Source organism: Quercus lobata, chromosome 2 (genome assembly GCF_001633185.2).
Source record: "Quercus lobata isolate SW786 chromosome 2, ValleyOak3.0 Primary Assembly, whole genome shotgun sequence".
NCBI lineage: Eukaryota > Viridiplantae > Streptophyta > Magnoliopsida > Fagales > Fagaceae > Quercus > Quercus lobata.
The window spans coordinates 70,105,620-70,120,448 of record NC_044905.1 but is presented as its reverse complement, the minus strand read 5'-3'; the positions used below and the strand labels follow the sequence as shown (position 1 = coordinate 70,120,448).

Sequence of the window (14,829 nt, the reverse complement as noted above, 5' to 3'; positions counted from 1 at the left end):
TTTAAGCCTTAAGGCATTTTATACCACCACAGAAGCATATTCTATAAACATTTCAACTAGTGCAACAAGTTCACTAGCATGCTACCCCCAAGGTACAACAACCTAGTCACATATGCCATAAGCTCTATGAGTTTGCACTTCTACATAGAGCAAAAGTTCCACCAAAGAAATACCTATTTTTCCACTAAAATAGGTAAATAAACAATACCAGTCTATATACATGTATTCTTATCTATGATGTTTGTTTTATACACTCATAGGGCATTCTAGATACATATCTGAAGAATGATTTATATAGAGTTAGAATGCATGTGAGTTACAAGCACAAAAAAATGAGAAATAAATCACAAAGATAAAGATGGTTAATGTAATATAAATTTTTGTAACAACAATATGAGTTAATGGGTTATAATGTTCTATAATAATTTTTGTAACAACAAAATTATGAATATAAATAATTTTTTTATTTATTAAAATATACCAACATTCCCTAAAACTATCATAAATGTATTCATTATGTGAAATGCATGAAAGTAAATAATCTAGGTAAAGTTTCTTGTAATCAAATAAGAGATTTAAGATCTAATCTCCGCCTACATTAAAAAATTAATTTGTGTCTTGCCTGATAATGAAAGGTAGTCATGATAGTAACCCTATAAAACCACAACTTATAAGAACTTCTTAGAAAAAAAATGAGATTAAAAGAAAAGATTGACACTTTAAAAGAGAGTTTCAATAAGTAAGAGTTTTTTGAAAAATTGTGATAGGGTAGAAAAATGGTTTTATAAGCATAGGACTAAAGGAGATTAGGAAAAACTAAAGTTTTTTGAAAGATAAAAAACAAGTTTCAATTAAGTGAAAACTTTTTATAACTTTCAAAAAATAGAGAGTTGTTTAAGATAGATTGGTCAGGTGCAAGAGATTGACTAATGAAAAATAGTGAGTTGGTTTTGAATAATAAACAAAAGAATACATGTGTCTAGTTATGAAAAGAGGCATTAAAGAGATCAATTGTCATGAGTTGCACTTAGATGAATGCAAGTATGCAACCAATCCCATTTTCAAGGTATGTGAGAAATATTGAGATTGTACCTACACTCTACTAAATTCATTTAGTTTAAGAAATTTATTGATTTAAGCATAAAAGACTTTTAAATTGGTACCACACTAATGCCCTCTGATAATTTTCATTTTTTGTAGACCTTTCAACTCTATGCATTGTTTCTCAAAAAAAAAAAAAAAACTCTATGTGGTTGGACAAGTAGCCAACTGAAAATTATTGCATCATCATATATAAAACTACAAATATTTGATTTTTTTTTTTGTTGATCTCATAATATTTTATAACATAAACTTTTGAGACATCACAATTTAACAAGTCATTATATGTATATATGTGTATATAAAATTGTTTTTAAATTCTACTTTTATATCCAAACCCCCCTACTAGAATCTTGTTGCATTTTATTTTTTTTAAATGACAGAATAGATAATATTATATACAAACATAATCATAATAAATGACCATAAGAACAAATAAATATATCATATTTTGTTAAATTTTCTGATACATTGACTACTATAAAATATAAATTAAAGAGACAACTATAATATATGCATACATAAATTAAAAAACTTTGTAATTTTTTTAATTAATATCTTAATTATGTATTATTTTAGCTATTAATGTGACAATTTACATAATTTTTTGGATGATGTAATAAGTAATAACATTACAACTAAATTTTCAAAACAAAAAAGAAGAATAATAATTTTGAAGTAGATTTTTAAGAATAATAATTTTGAAGTAGATTTTTTAACACTAGACGCCAATTACGGTACGAGACCTAGTTAGCTATACCCAAAAAAAAAAAAAAAAAACTTAAATACTTTTTAACCGAAACATTTCATTTTACTCTTCTTCCGTCTTCTCTCACAAACCCCAACAATTCAATATCCCCCCAAAAACCAAACCCATAGCTATGGCTCAGTCAACCTTGATCTGGGCTGCGTTGGCTCTACTGCTCGTTTCGTCAGCGCTGGGCAGCTCCGACGTGCCCTTCATCGTGGCCCACAAGAAGGCTTCCCTCACCAGACTCAAGTCCGGCGCCGAACGCGTCTCCGTCTCCATCCATATCTACAACCAAGGATCCTCGTACGTTTCCATTTCTTTCTTATTGTTGTTGTTTTCTTTCGTTTTAGATCTATAGGTTTTGTTCTTGATGTGTCGTGTGGTAGATCTGATATGGGTTTGTTGTTTGCATCTGCATGCGTTGTTTTGTTTTTTTGGTTAATTCTATGATTCATAATTTGCGATCTGATTGTTTGTTTGGTTTTTGTGTCGGGTTGACTTACTTGGTCAATTTACCAAATTGAATTGAGGTTCTGTGCCATTTATAGAGTAGCTCTGATGAATATTTTTATTTCAATTCGTCCTTGAAAATTAACGATCTTTAAAATAAATAAGTAAATAATTTGATTGTTTGGTTACTGATAAAATTCGAAGAAGGATGTGACAAACATGATTGTAGGCCCCTCATGGTTTTCTGTATGTGTTGATTTCCTCAATTTTTCAACATGCAGAGAGATTGTATCGATTTGAGGACTGAGGAATTTGTAATGTAGATTCTTAAGAATTTCAGCTGGAGAGAGATGTGCATGATATTTTGTGTTGATATTTAAGGTTCATGTGCTCTAGTTTTCAACGTTGATACCAATTTCTTACAAGTTTGGGTTATATCTCACTGTCCCGGGGGGTGTTGGATTACAACGGCAACCAAGTCATATCACGTTTGTATCCTAGATGTATTGGCACTTAAAACAAATATGACTGGTATGTATCTTAGAGGTATCTGGTATGATACTGGTATGATATGTATTTGGATATGGGTATGTGAGCAAAAAAGGAGTATCTGTGCATCCTAGGTGCCATAGTGGCCTCTGTTAATAGATTAATGATCTATGAATTTCCCAATTTTCCCTTCTTATGTGATGGGATGTAGCATTTAATGGAAATCAAAAATGGTGATTTTGTGGGGAACCAAACTAGAAAAAAAGTGGCTTTGTGGACTGGGAAATAGGGGCTGATTTTTTGGTGTCTGACGCCAATATGATGTTAAATTTGTGCTTTTTGTGTCAAATTGGAAGTGTTGAGTGGAATACTCCACTTTTTACGGGTAGTGGATTCCGCCCTGGAAGAAATGAGTAACAAAGTCAGCGGGTTTCCTCTTATGTTTGATGACTTTCATATTGTATCTGTATCTCTCCATCAATATGAATATTTTTTCTTGTCAGCTTCTATTTGTGAAGTGTGTACTGGTAGCATCCAATTGATAATGTGTTGTGTAGTTGTAGAATTGTCCTATGATTTATATATTGTGTGCTAATATTACCTTATTCAGCCATAAATTGTTGTGCTTTTCTTCCACATGTTTTCCAGGACTGCATATGATGTGAGTCTTACTGATGATTCATGGTCTCAAGACGTATTTGATATTGTCAGCGGAAACACATCAAACTCATGGGAAAGGCTTGATGGGTAAGTAATGCCTTTGGTAATGACATTTGCTGGCTCAATAGACTGTTTATACTACATGTTTTCCTATTTAGTCATTTCCAATGATGTGGTTTGCAGTGGTGGTCTTCTAACCCACTCATTTGAATTGGAGGGCAAAACAAAAGGATTGTTCTATGGTGCTCCAGCTGTCATCACATTCCGTATCCCCACTAAGGCTGCCCTACAGGTTTGGCATTTGCAGCAATATTCATGTTTTTCCTATATGCATGATTAGTTTTTAACCTTTGATTGCTTCTACTACCTTTAGGAGGCATATTCAACGCCAATACTGCCTTTAGATGTCCTTGCAGATAGACCTCCTGAGAAGAAGTTTGAGGGGGTAAGTTCTAAAAAAAGTAGTTATATTTAGCTTTCTGATTTTGGAAACTTCCATGAGTGTTTACTAACGCATATATTTTTGTTTTTGGTTTTTACATGGATTACCTTCACTTGGGGCCACATTTTCACAGGCTAAGGTACAAATCATTTTTTTTGTCCTCTCAAGTGTGTAGATTTTGAAAGATTTTGTTACTTGTAAATTGGGTCTGCCTTGTGCTTCCATATCTTAGAGCACTGTGTCCTACTTGATTATAATGGTTGATGCAAACACTTGTGAACATCTGGGAAATTGTAGAATCTAATGTTTCAGTGTGTTGATCTCCCATGTGGGTGATCAATACAGTGTTTCCTTGACGAGCATTCTTCGGGTGCATGTTCGTACAGTAGAAAAAGTACTGGCTTTACCTATGTCTTTTGAATTACTCTTATGGGGGGACCTGCAACACTTGCAATAATCCTCTCTTTTTTCATTTTTGATATGGTTTTTGAACCCATAATCTTATTCTCTTCCTCTCTGTTTTAAGGGAAGAAGGTATCATTTGAGTTAGAGCTTATTGGCAAATATATGTTCCTATTTTTGTCTCTTACAAATTTCGATATTTTCTACTTGCAGAGATTGCTGGCACAATATGGCTCTCTAATTTCTGTGATCTCCTTTATGGTCCTGTTTGTGTACCTGATCGTGACCCCATCGAAATCCAATGCTGGCAAAGGAAGCAAGAAGAAGCGCTAAACAGCAAGAGATTAGATTTTAATGGATAGTTGTTGAGGCAAGAGCATGCCCATCAGTTGCCATTTTGTCTTTTGGTTTTGCCTCCCCACTTCTCTCTCTTTTCTTTTACTCCTTTTTGCCCCTCGTTTAGGACCTTTGTTGGGAATTTTAATTGAACTTTAGAATGTGCAACAAATAGCCATGCAGAAGACAGCTTAAACATTTTTTTTGAGGACTAACTTTATGTAAGCTGTGTTGACTATTAGAATCTGGCAACTATAGTCGGGTCTAGGATTGCGTTCAAAGTTTTAAACATTATGTTGGTTATTGTCAGAACTGAATATTTTGATGTTAGTACATTTTGGCATCCCGTTTCAAATTTTACACACTATTCTTTAAAAACCCAAATGTTAGAGAATTCTAAAATTGGAAAAAAAAAATATATATATATATATATATATATATATATATACACATCTGCTAGTGGTCGTTTCAGCTGGATATTTTGTTTGGAGTTGTCAAAATTTGTATCACACGATATTTTAATTGGTACAAATGCCAGGCTTCCTTGTATGAGTTTGGAGAAATGCTATTTCCACTACACTTCCAAAGTGCTAAGTGCTAGTAATACTTCGCAACAAATTTTGAATGATAGATTTTTATTGGCAGTTATTGGTAGACAAAAATAATTTTAGTTGTGAGTTCAAAATACAGCTAATAATAATTTGCCATCTAAAATTTGTTGTAAAAATATTGTTAACGAAGCATTCTTATGGAATTGGCAAACTACAATGGGTTGGGTTTGCAGTTTATGTTTGTTAACATTCGGGTTGGAAACTTATTGAATTAAAATGGTTTATTCATATGACCTTTTTCGATCTTTGACGGATTGAGTCACCTTGAAATGGGTTGTAATTTTTCTTTACACATTATTTTAGGTATTTCTTTTAATTTAAATAAAACAAATTTAAAAATGAAGATTGAATAATATATATATTCTTAAGTTTATAATTTGATAATTGATTTTAATATTTTACTAGAATAATAATTCTACAAAAGAAGAAAAGAAAAGTGTATACATTACATGAAATAAAGTGAAATCTCTTATAACTAAATGTGCATTTGGATTTTTTTTTTTTTGGAAAGCCTATTTGTTTATTTGCTAGTTAGTAAAATTATCATTGTACAAAAAAAAAGACATTTAAAAAATTGTATATAAGCAAACAAGCTTAACAAGTTAGGGGGGGAAAAAAAGGACCCTATGAAGCTTTACTATTCCTGTGATTAGCTTTGGACCTTTGTTTTGGATATCTTAATAGGACAAACCACCCCTATCAGAACTCATATAATATATACAACTTTTTTATAAAAAATTTAAGAAGTACATAATTATTATGTTTTCAAAAAATGGAAGTTTTGAAAACTCTTCAAATAAGAATATGATGTTACTTGCCATTGAAGCTTTATTTTAGTAATTATTAATAACTATTCTGCTCCAAAGGTTATTCTTTTTAGGATAGGTGGTACTAGATATTATAAGGAAGGCATATAAATTAAAACTGGTAAGGATTTGCAGTAAACTTAGTTGCAACAATTGCATACATGATTAAGTGGTAGCTAGTGGGAGTGACAAGTGTCCCTAAGTCATGTGCAAGCACATGACCAGTTAAGATAACTAACAATGTTAGTGTTTGTTTTGAACAATTTGCTCTCACTCTTGCCAAAGGCCTTGTAGCTGAATTGGCATCTCCCTATGCACAAAATGCTTGGGGGTCTAGGGGAGAAAGAGTTCGAGCTGCAGGATTAGCAGCATGTTGTAATTATTTCTCAACAAAAAAGTTTGCTCTCTCTCTCTCTCTCTCAAACTCATCCTTCATGCCTAGTCCCACCAAATCCCTCCCACTGACCTCACTCCATTGCGTTTCAACCTTCACCCACCTTCTTGCTGCCAATAACCACCACTCCCCAGCTAAACCCATTTCAGTCTAAGACACTTGCACACATCTATACCCAATCACAATCAACCCTTCTTTTTGCAGAAATCTCTCTTGAGCTCTCTCTTTCTTCACACTCTCTCACCCTTCTCTTTCGACGCTAAGATGCCCTGCTAGCCATGCCGTCACTATTGAAACTCGCAGTTGTGGTTTCATTTCTAGGCTTTTTCATTGAATGGGGATTTGATGGGTTTTTGGGATTTGATTTTGGTTTTTGGGTTTCTCATTAAATAGGGTTTAATGGGTGTCGGGAGCGGAAAAGTTTTCCTTTCGACAAATGAGATTTGTGTTGGGTTGGGAGCCTAAACCGAAACTCGATAATAGGCTTGAAGCATAGCCCAAAGGCTATCGGTGAAGATTTGGAGAATTCGCCTTATTTTATGCCTTGGTCCTAGGTTAGGACTGACAAGGATTATGGGATGGCCCAAAAACGTTTCCTACAGCAGACACGTCAACATAACAGAAAAAGCCTATTGCAATAAGTAAATAGCCCAGTAGTAAAATATTCCAGCGGTAAAATATTCCAACAACAAAATGAGACAACAAAATAAACCTCCACCCATTAATTATTTCACAGATTAAGGAGAATGTCTACATCTCCAAAATCATCATCCATAAGTTCTAGTGAGATGAAGTCCTCCAATACAAGAACATGAAGAAAACACTCTATAGTAATAATTACATTATAACCTTCTATAGTAAATGAATAGACAAACACTATGGGTTCCATTATAACAAGTAGTGGAGAAAGCTTAGTGTGAGATGAAAGGAGAGAGAGAGATTCCAACTAGCGCAGCAAAATCATTATGATGCCAGGGTATGCTCATGTATATAGTATATGTAGTGAGTAGTGAGGGTCATTTTGGTAGTATAAGTAGTGAGGGAGATAGAGAGTGTTTAGTAGAGCTGTTGGGACTTTCTGCTGGGAATGGATGAGAGTTTGTAAGTAGAGGTGTGAGGGATATTTGTGAGCTAGGGGCTGAAGAGCTTAGTTTCTAAGTTTGAAACTAAGAACTCAGAAGCTTATTCTCACTAAAAGCCTAAGAAAAATTAGAGAGAAAGGGAAAATAGAGAAGTTTATGAGAGAGTTCTTTACTATTGGTGTGTGTTGAGATGTTGGTGGAGAGCTCTATTTATAGTTGAGTTTAAGGGGTTTTTAGCAAATAATCTCTGCCAAAATCAATCTCAATTTTCAGAAAATTCTTTGAAAACTAGGATTTGGCCAAGAGTGGTAAGTTCAACTTTAGAATGTTCTTGTTGTTTTGGATAATAGCAACTGGATTTCCGACTTAGCATTAAATGTTGATTGTCCTCAACCAATGGGATTAGAGTATGAATTAGGCTAATGATCTTGGTTGTCTGCTGCTAGTATCAGAGCTTCCTAGGGCAGATTGTGTCACCTTAAGCCAGGTATCAATCTTGGAGCCCTCTGCTGGAAACTCTGTTAGAGATCTCCTTGGTGCCCTCCAAATCACATTTCCCTAAGTTTCCCCATTTGGGTTCATGTGCTTGGTTCATGAACCAGAAAGTATGCATTTTTGGCATGGTAATGAGCTGTTTACAAGTGACTGATTGTGTTGGGGAAGAGAGAGAGAGTGTGGCTAGCTGCAGCTCCACAGCTTTGTGTTTTGTCAACACAGCTTTATGTCACATCAGTTATCATGAAAATCAACTTGCCAAGGAAGGGTGTAAGCTCAACTGGACATGTGTCCCCTTCTAATCTGATTTGGCAAGCTGAAAATGATGGTAATGGGCCCCAGCTGCCAGCTTAGTTGTGCTTAAATTTGACTAGTGGTTAGTCTAACCACTTTAGTTACTCAAGTGAACCCTGGTTGCTGAGATTAGCACATGGGCTGGGCTGTCTCGGTTGGGCCTTGTTGTTGGGCTTCTTTAGGCTTGTTCATCCCTACAAAATAAATAGTTTTGTCATGGGTAATATACATGGGCTTTTTTAGTTAGAGTTTATTATGGAAAAAATAAGCATAGTTCCCATAAATTTAGTAGCTTTGGAAGATGAGTAATATATCATAAGTAATTTATGTTTCCCATGAGTTAGGGCCTTTAGTTTATGAAAATATGTTTTTGCCGAGGAATAGTTTTGGGCTTTGATCATAATGTAATTATTTTGCCAAATAATATTTGGGCTTTTGTAAATAGTTGTTGTACGGCACCTAACGTCCAAGTTCATTTGGGCCTTGGGCCATGAATTAATGATATGGGCCGGGGGTCCAACCTTCTCACTAACAAAAGCCTCGGCCTAAGCTCACAATAACTACCAGTCTAAACTAAGCGTTGTCCGGATACTTAAAAAACGGACTACGTACGCCCCACTCACATGCTGCTTGGGAAACCATTTCCGGGCTCAATATACATGCCCAGTCACATCGCCCGATCACATCGCCATTTAAGTGCTCGGTAGAACCTTAGGAAACTCCGCTGCCGAACACATTCACTGCAGTGGGAACCGTTCCCAAAGCCACTCGTACCTAAAAATCCACTTAAGTTCATCGACATTGGACCTTTCTTTACACTAAGGGAGAAGATAATGATGATCACCTCATTAATATAAATAGGGGAAACGAAGGAATAGGGAGGGGATGCAATTTTTGGGAAAAGAGAGGCGAGAGAAAGAGAGGATTTGAAAAAAAGAAAACATAGAGGAAGAGAGGTAAGTGCCCCCAATTGGGTCCCTAAGCCTAGAACAACCCAAGGTAGGATACCCAAACCCACCATACAAATAAATTGTGAGCCCAAACAGCGGTTTGGCCTAGCAAGCCCATCCTTGGAGCCTACAATTGGCGCCCACCGTGGGGCTCTCCTACGACGCTGTGGTTCTAGAGGGACTCGAGCTCGAGGAAAATGTCTGAAAGACATTCAGGGGACCATGCGGAAACTGGATCCGTAGGGTCTTCTCAGGGGTCAAGTTGGCGAGAGCGCAGATAGAAAGAATGGGAAGATAGGGAGTACGACCAACTAAAAGAGATGTTCGGCACAGGATAGGGGTCGTACCAAACCCAACGGACGGTTTCTGGTGCTACGAGACGTAGGCAGAAGGAGGAATGGGATGAAGAGCTTGAACGGCTACGCAGACTAGTCAGGGGTTTGGAGCTGGAGGTGAGAGGTAGACGCCGGAGAAGAGACAGAAATGACCGGCAACAGGTGGTCGGAATTGGGGGAATAGATACGGAGAGGGGTGTAATCAGTCCAGACCTCAACTACGGCGAAGTCGTTCACATTCCCAAGAATCCCATCGGTACCGAGACCATTCGCATTCGAGAAGGTCTCGACGAAATAGGAACCCGTCTCCCTCCTAGGAATCGGGGCAACGCTGAAACCATTCACACTTTCAGGAAAATCAAATTAGGGACTCGCTCTCCCCTGAAGAAAGGCGACCCCGGAACGCTATTATGGATGCCATGAGTCGCGCTCTGCGAAAAGCAACTCGGTCCCCGTTTTCGAACGAAATCGAGTTAGCCAAGATGCTAGACAAGTTTACCTAACCACCATTCAACTCCTATGATGGGAAGACTGATCCGGTAGAACACTTCAGCCATTATATTCAAATGATGTCTTTGCATTCTCATAACGATGCGCTGATGTGCAAGGTATTTCCTTCAAGTCTGAGACTGACTGTTTTGAGGTGGTTTAACGGGTTACGGAAAGGATCCATATGTAGTTTCTCCGAGCTAATTCAGGAGTTGGGTGTTCGGTTTGTGACGTGCAGTCGAGTACCTCAGCCAGTAGACACGCTCCTCTCAATGAAAATAAGGGAGGGAGAGACCCTCTATAGTTACGTCAGTCGGTATTGGGAGCTATACAATGAGATAGGTGGGGATAACGAAAGGGTCGCAACAAGCACTTTTAGGATGGGGTTGCCCGAGGATTCCGAGCTACGAGAGTCGTTGACCAAGAAGCCTCCCGAAGGCATGTGGTAGCTTATGAGATGCATTGAGGAATATAAACGATTAAAGGATGACCAGCTGCAGAGCAAAAGTAAAGCACCAATGATGAATCGTCCATAGCAGACCAGTTTCCCGTTCAGGCCTCGGGGGGGTCTGACGATTCAAGAGTTGGCCGCACAAATGGGAGAAGTGAATGTAACGTTTAAGGAACCGGTATACAAGATTCTTGACCGGATCAAACACGAGCCATATTTTCGATGGTCGAATAAGATAAGAAGGGACCCATCCAGGAGGAATCAGAATCTGTACTGCACTTATCACCGGGACAAGGGTCATACTACCGAACAATGCCGGGTATTAAAGGATCACCTTGGGCAATTAGTCAAGGCTGGGCACTTAAAGGATTTTGTGCTAGGCTCGGGAGACAGAGTCGTAGGACAAGATATTCGGCAAAGGGGGGACCCTCTCCCACCCCCTGTAGGGGTGATTGAAGTAATCCATGTTGCCCCGGAGAGGCTCATTGCAGGAAGGAGGAAAGAAGTGTTGACAGTAGTACCGGGGGAACCCTCTCCCACCCCCTGTAGGGGTGATTGAAGTAATCCATGTTGCCCTGGAGAGACTCATTGTAGGAAGGAGGAAAGGAGTGTTGACAGTAGTACCAGTAGAGGGTAACCTGGATCTCCAGTCGCCGGGTAAGAAGATGAAGTTTGCACGAGAGCCTATCTCATTCGACGATGACAACTTGGAGGGGACGATCCAACCATATTATGACGCATTAGTAGTCACGACCCGGATAAGCGGCTTCTTAGTAAAAAGGGTGATGATAGACCAGGGAAGCGGGGCTGATGTAATGTACCCTGATCTGTTCAAGGGACTCGGGCTAAGGAAGAAGGACTTGATGAAGCACACTTCACCTTTGGTTGGGTTTGACGGCAAAGTGGTGATTCTTGAGGGGAAAATTTCTCTTCCCATGATTATGGGAGGGAAAGAGGTGGCAGTGACATTCACAATAGTGAGTTCATTTTCCCCGTATACTGCCATTCTGGGAAGACCGTGGATCCATTCAATGAGGTCTGTCCCATCAACACTACATGTAAAGATTTAGTTCCCAACCGAGCAAGGTGTCACTGTGATAAGAGGAGACTAGCAAGCGGCCAGACAGTGTCTTACCGCCATAGTGAATTGGAAGCGGGGGAATCAAGTCAGTCAAGGAGAGATCACCGGACAACTGGTAAGAGACGAGGGGACTGGGCGGTCCGAACAGGAGCATGTTGAACGGGAAGATGCATCCCGGAAAAACCCTTTATAGCAATTAAAGGAGCCCCGAGAAGGAATGGGGGCTGGCTGCGCTGAGGAGTTAGTAAAGGTAAAAATACTGCCAGACCCTAATAAATATTTTCAGGATGAAGCAAGCATAAGCAATGAGGAAAGAGTCCAAGTATTGTTGTTTTTGATTCAAAACATGGATGTTTTCGCTTGGAACCCTTATGAAGTTCCCGGGGTTGATCCTAGGTTTATCATCCACAAGCTTAACGTAGACCCCTCATATCCCCCGAAGAAGCAGAAGCCGAGAAGGTCGGCCAAAGACCATGTTGATGCGGTAAGACAGGAGGTAGAGAAGCTGAAGGAGGCAGAAGCAATAAAGGAGACCTTTTTCCCTGAATGGCTGGCAAATACAGTGGTTGTCCGGAAGAAGAACGGAAAATGGAGGATTTGTGTGGATTTCATGGATTTGAACCGAGCATACCCAAAGGACCCGTTCCCCATGCCAAAGATTTATCAATTAGTGGACGCCACTTACGAGCACCCGAGGATGAGTTTCCTGGATGCTTTTCAAGGGTACCATCAGGTTGCCCTGGCTGGTGAAGACCAGGAGAAAACGGCGTTCATATCCCCCAATGCTAATTATCATTACACCGTGATGCCTTTTAGGCTAAAGAATGCCGGGGCGACATACCAGCGGATGATGACGAGGATGTTTCGGGATAAAATTGGGCATACGGTCGAAGTGTATATCGACAACATGGTGGTAAAAAGCAAGTAAGAGGCACAGCATGTAGAGGATCTCCGGGGGGTGTTCGAGGTGTTGCAGAAGCATAGATTGCGTCTTAATGCAGAAAAATGTGCCTTTGGAGTGGGGGCTGTCAAATTTTTGGGGTACTTGATCACCAGCTGGGGGATAGAGGTCAATCCTGACCAGATAGAGGCCGTGAAGCGTCTCCGGTCGCTGAGCAATCCGAAAGAAGTACAAGTGTTGATCGGGATGCTCGCCGCTTTCAACCGGTTCATCTCAAAATTTTCAGATCACTGCCGTCCATTTTATCAGCTTTTGAAGAAGTGGAAGGGATTTTGGTGGGATGATGAATGTAAAAAGGCTTTCCAGGACCTCAAGGAGTACTTAGTGCAAGCGCCGATGTTGAGTGCACCAGAGCCCGGGGAGGAACTATCATGTACCTATCCGACCATGTTGTAAGTGTTGTGCTTTTAAAGGACCGGGGAGTACAACAGCCCGTGTATTATATTAGCAAGACCCTAGTCGACGCCGAGACCAGGTATTTGCCCTTGGAGAAATTGGTGTTAGCCCTAGTGCATGCCACCAGGAAATTGCCTCAATACTTTCAGGCTCATACCGTATATGTGCTGACCAAACATCCCCTACAGTCATTATTGAAGAGGTCTGATCTCACGGGGCAAATAGCTAAATGGGGGACACAACTTGGGGCATTCGATGTGAGGTATAAGCCGAGAAGTGCAGTAAAGGGGCAGGTATTAGCTGATTTTGTAGCAGAATTCTCTCCTAAAGGGGAGATGATCTGTCAGTTGAAGCACCGCCCGTGGAAGGTATATGTGGATGGGGCTTCTAGCGTTAGAGGGGCCGAAGCCGGGATAGTCATAATTACCCCGGAGGGAATTCTCTTGGAGCATTCGTTCAGGTTGGGATTTAACGACTCCAACAACGAGGCAGAGTATGAAGCTTTGCTTGCCGGACTGAGGGCAGTTTCAAGATTAGAAGCCCAAGATGTAGAAGTTTATTCGAATTCAAGGCTCATAGTTAACCAGGTGTAGGGGAGCTTTGAGGCTCGAGATCCTCGGATGAAAGCATACTTAGACTTGGTGAAGTAGGTCATAGACGGCTTTTGTACGGTGAAGGTGATTCAAGTGGCCCGAGCACAGAACAGACATGTCGACTTACTCGCCACTCTGGCATCGTCAATTGCCAAGGATATTCACCGACTTATCAAAGTAGAACTCGTTCCCGAGCCCAGCATTAAGGTGGCAGGAAATGAGGGGGCTGCGAGAGTCGAAGTCACAGTAGTCGCAACACTTGGACCGGGCTGGATGAACCCCATCATAAATTTCTTAGCCGATGACCGAATTTCGAGCAATGAGAAGGAGGCCAACAAGGTCCGCAGGGTAGCTGCCCGGTATTGGTTGTCTAGAGACCAGAAACTCTATCGTAGGTCGTTCGGAGGACCATATCTTTTGTGTTTACACCCGGAGAAAGTAGGCCAACACCTGACCGAGTTGCATGAAGGGGTATGCGGTAGCCATGTAGGGGGACGGTCGTTGGCACACCGGGCAATGACTCAGGGATTCTGGTGGCCCCAGATGCAGAAGGACGCCGTGGAATACGTTCAGAAGTGTGAGCAGTTTCAAAAGCACGCCCCTCTGATACACCAGCCTGCCAGACATTTGAACCCGATTAGCAGTCCTTGGCCCTTCGCACAATGGGGGCTGGACATACTCGGGCCTTTTCTCCAAGCAACAAGCAATCGAAGATTCGTGTTGGTAGCCGTTGATTACTTCACCAAATGGGCAGAGGCAGAGGCTCTGGCCAATATTGGGGACATAGATGTGAAGAAGTTCGTATGGAAGAATATAATCACCAGGTTCGGGGTCCGGGACTCCTTTATATCGGATAACGGGCTGCAATTTGACAGCCGAGATTTTCACGAATTTTGCAACAATCTCGGTATCAGGAACATGTATTCTACTCCGACGTATTCCCAAGGCAACGGCCAGGTTGAGGCCATGAACAAGGTAATCGTGAACGGCTTGAAGCGAAGGCTGGAAGGAGCAAAGGGCAACTAGGCCGAGGAACTACCCAATGTTTTGTGGGCATACCAGATAACTCCTCGGAGGTCCACGGGTGAAACCCCGTTCTCTCTCACGTACGGGGCTGAAGCCGTGATACTAGCCGAGGTCAACTTATGTAGCGCACGAGTTTCAAGATTCAATACGAAACAGAACAATGGTCAGCTGATGGAGCGCCTAGATTTACTTGAAGAATATTGAGAAGCAGCGACTATAAGACTAGCGGAGTAT

At 40.3% G+C, this 14,829-nt stretch overlaps 2 protein-coding genes across 2 annotated transcripts; both read left to right on the top strand.

The window, feature by feature from the left end:
• Window positions 1-1,903: 1,903 nt before the first annotated feature.
• On the top strand, window positions 1,904-4,991 carry LOC115976382 (translocon-associated protein subunit beta). Its single transcript, XM_031097617.1, has 6 exons — window positions 1,904-2,155; window positions 3,440-3,538; window positions 3,635-3,743; window positions 3,825-3,896; window positions 4,027-4,032; window positions 4,509-4,991. Exons 1-6 carry the CDS (start codon window positions 1,983-1,985, stop codon window positions 4,626-4,628), a joined length of 579 nt encoding a protein of 192 aa, XP_030953477.1. The 5' UTR covers window positions 1,904-1,982; the 3' UTR covers window positions 4,629-4,991.
• Window positions 4,992-10,683: 5,692 nt separating this feature from the next.
• On the top strand, window positions 10,684-14,595 carry LOC115969580. The gene is made up of 6 exons (XM_031089258.1): window positions 10,684-11,089; window positions 11,133-11,515; window positions 11,906-12,543; window positions 12,676-12,972; window positions 13,104-13,563; window positions 13,654-14,595. The coding sequence occupies exons 1-6, from the start codon at window positions 10,684-10,686 to the stop codon at window positions 14,593-14,595; spliced, it is 3,126 nt and encodes a 1,041-aa protein (XP_030945118.1).
• The last annotated feature ends 234 nt before the right edge of the window (window positions 14,596-14,829 follow it).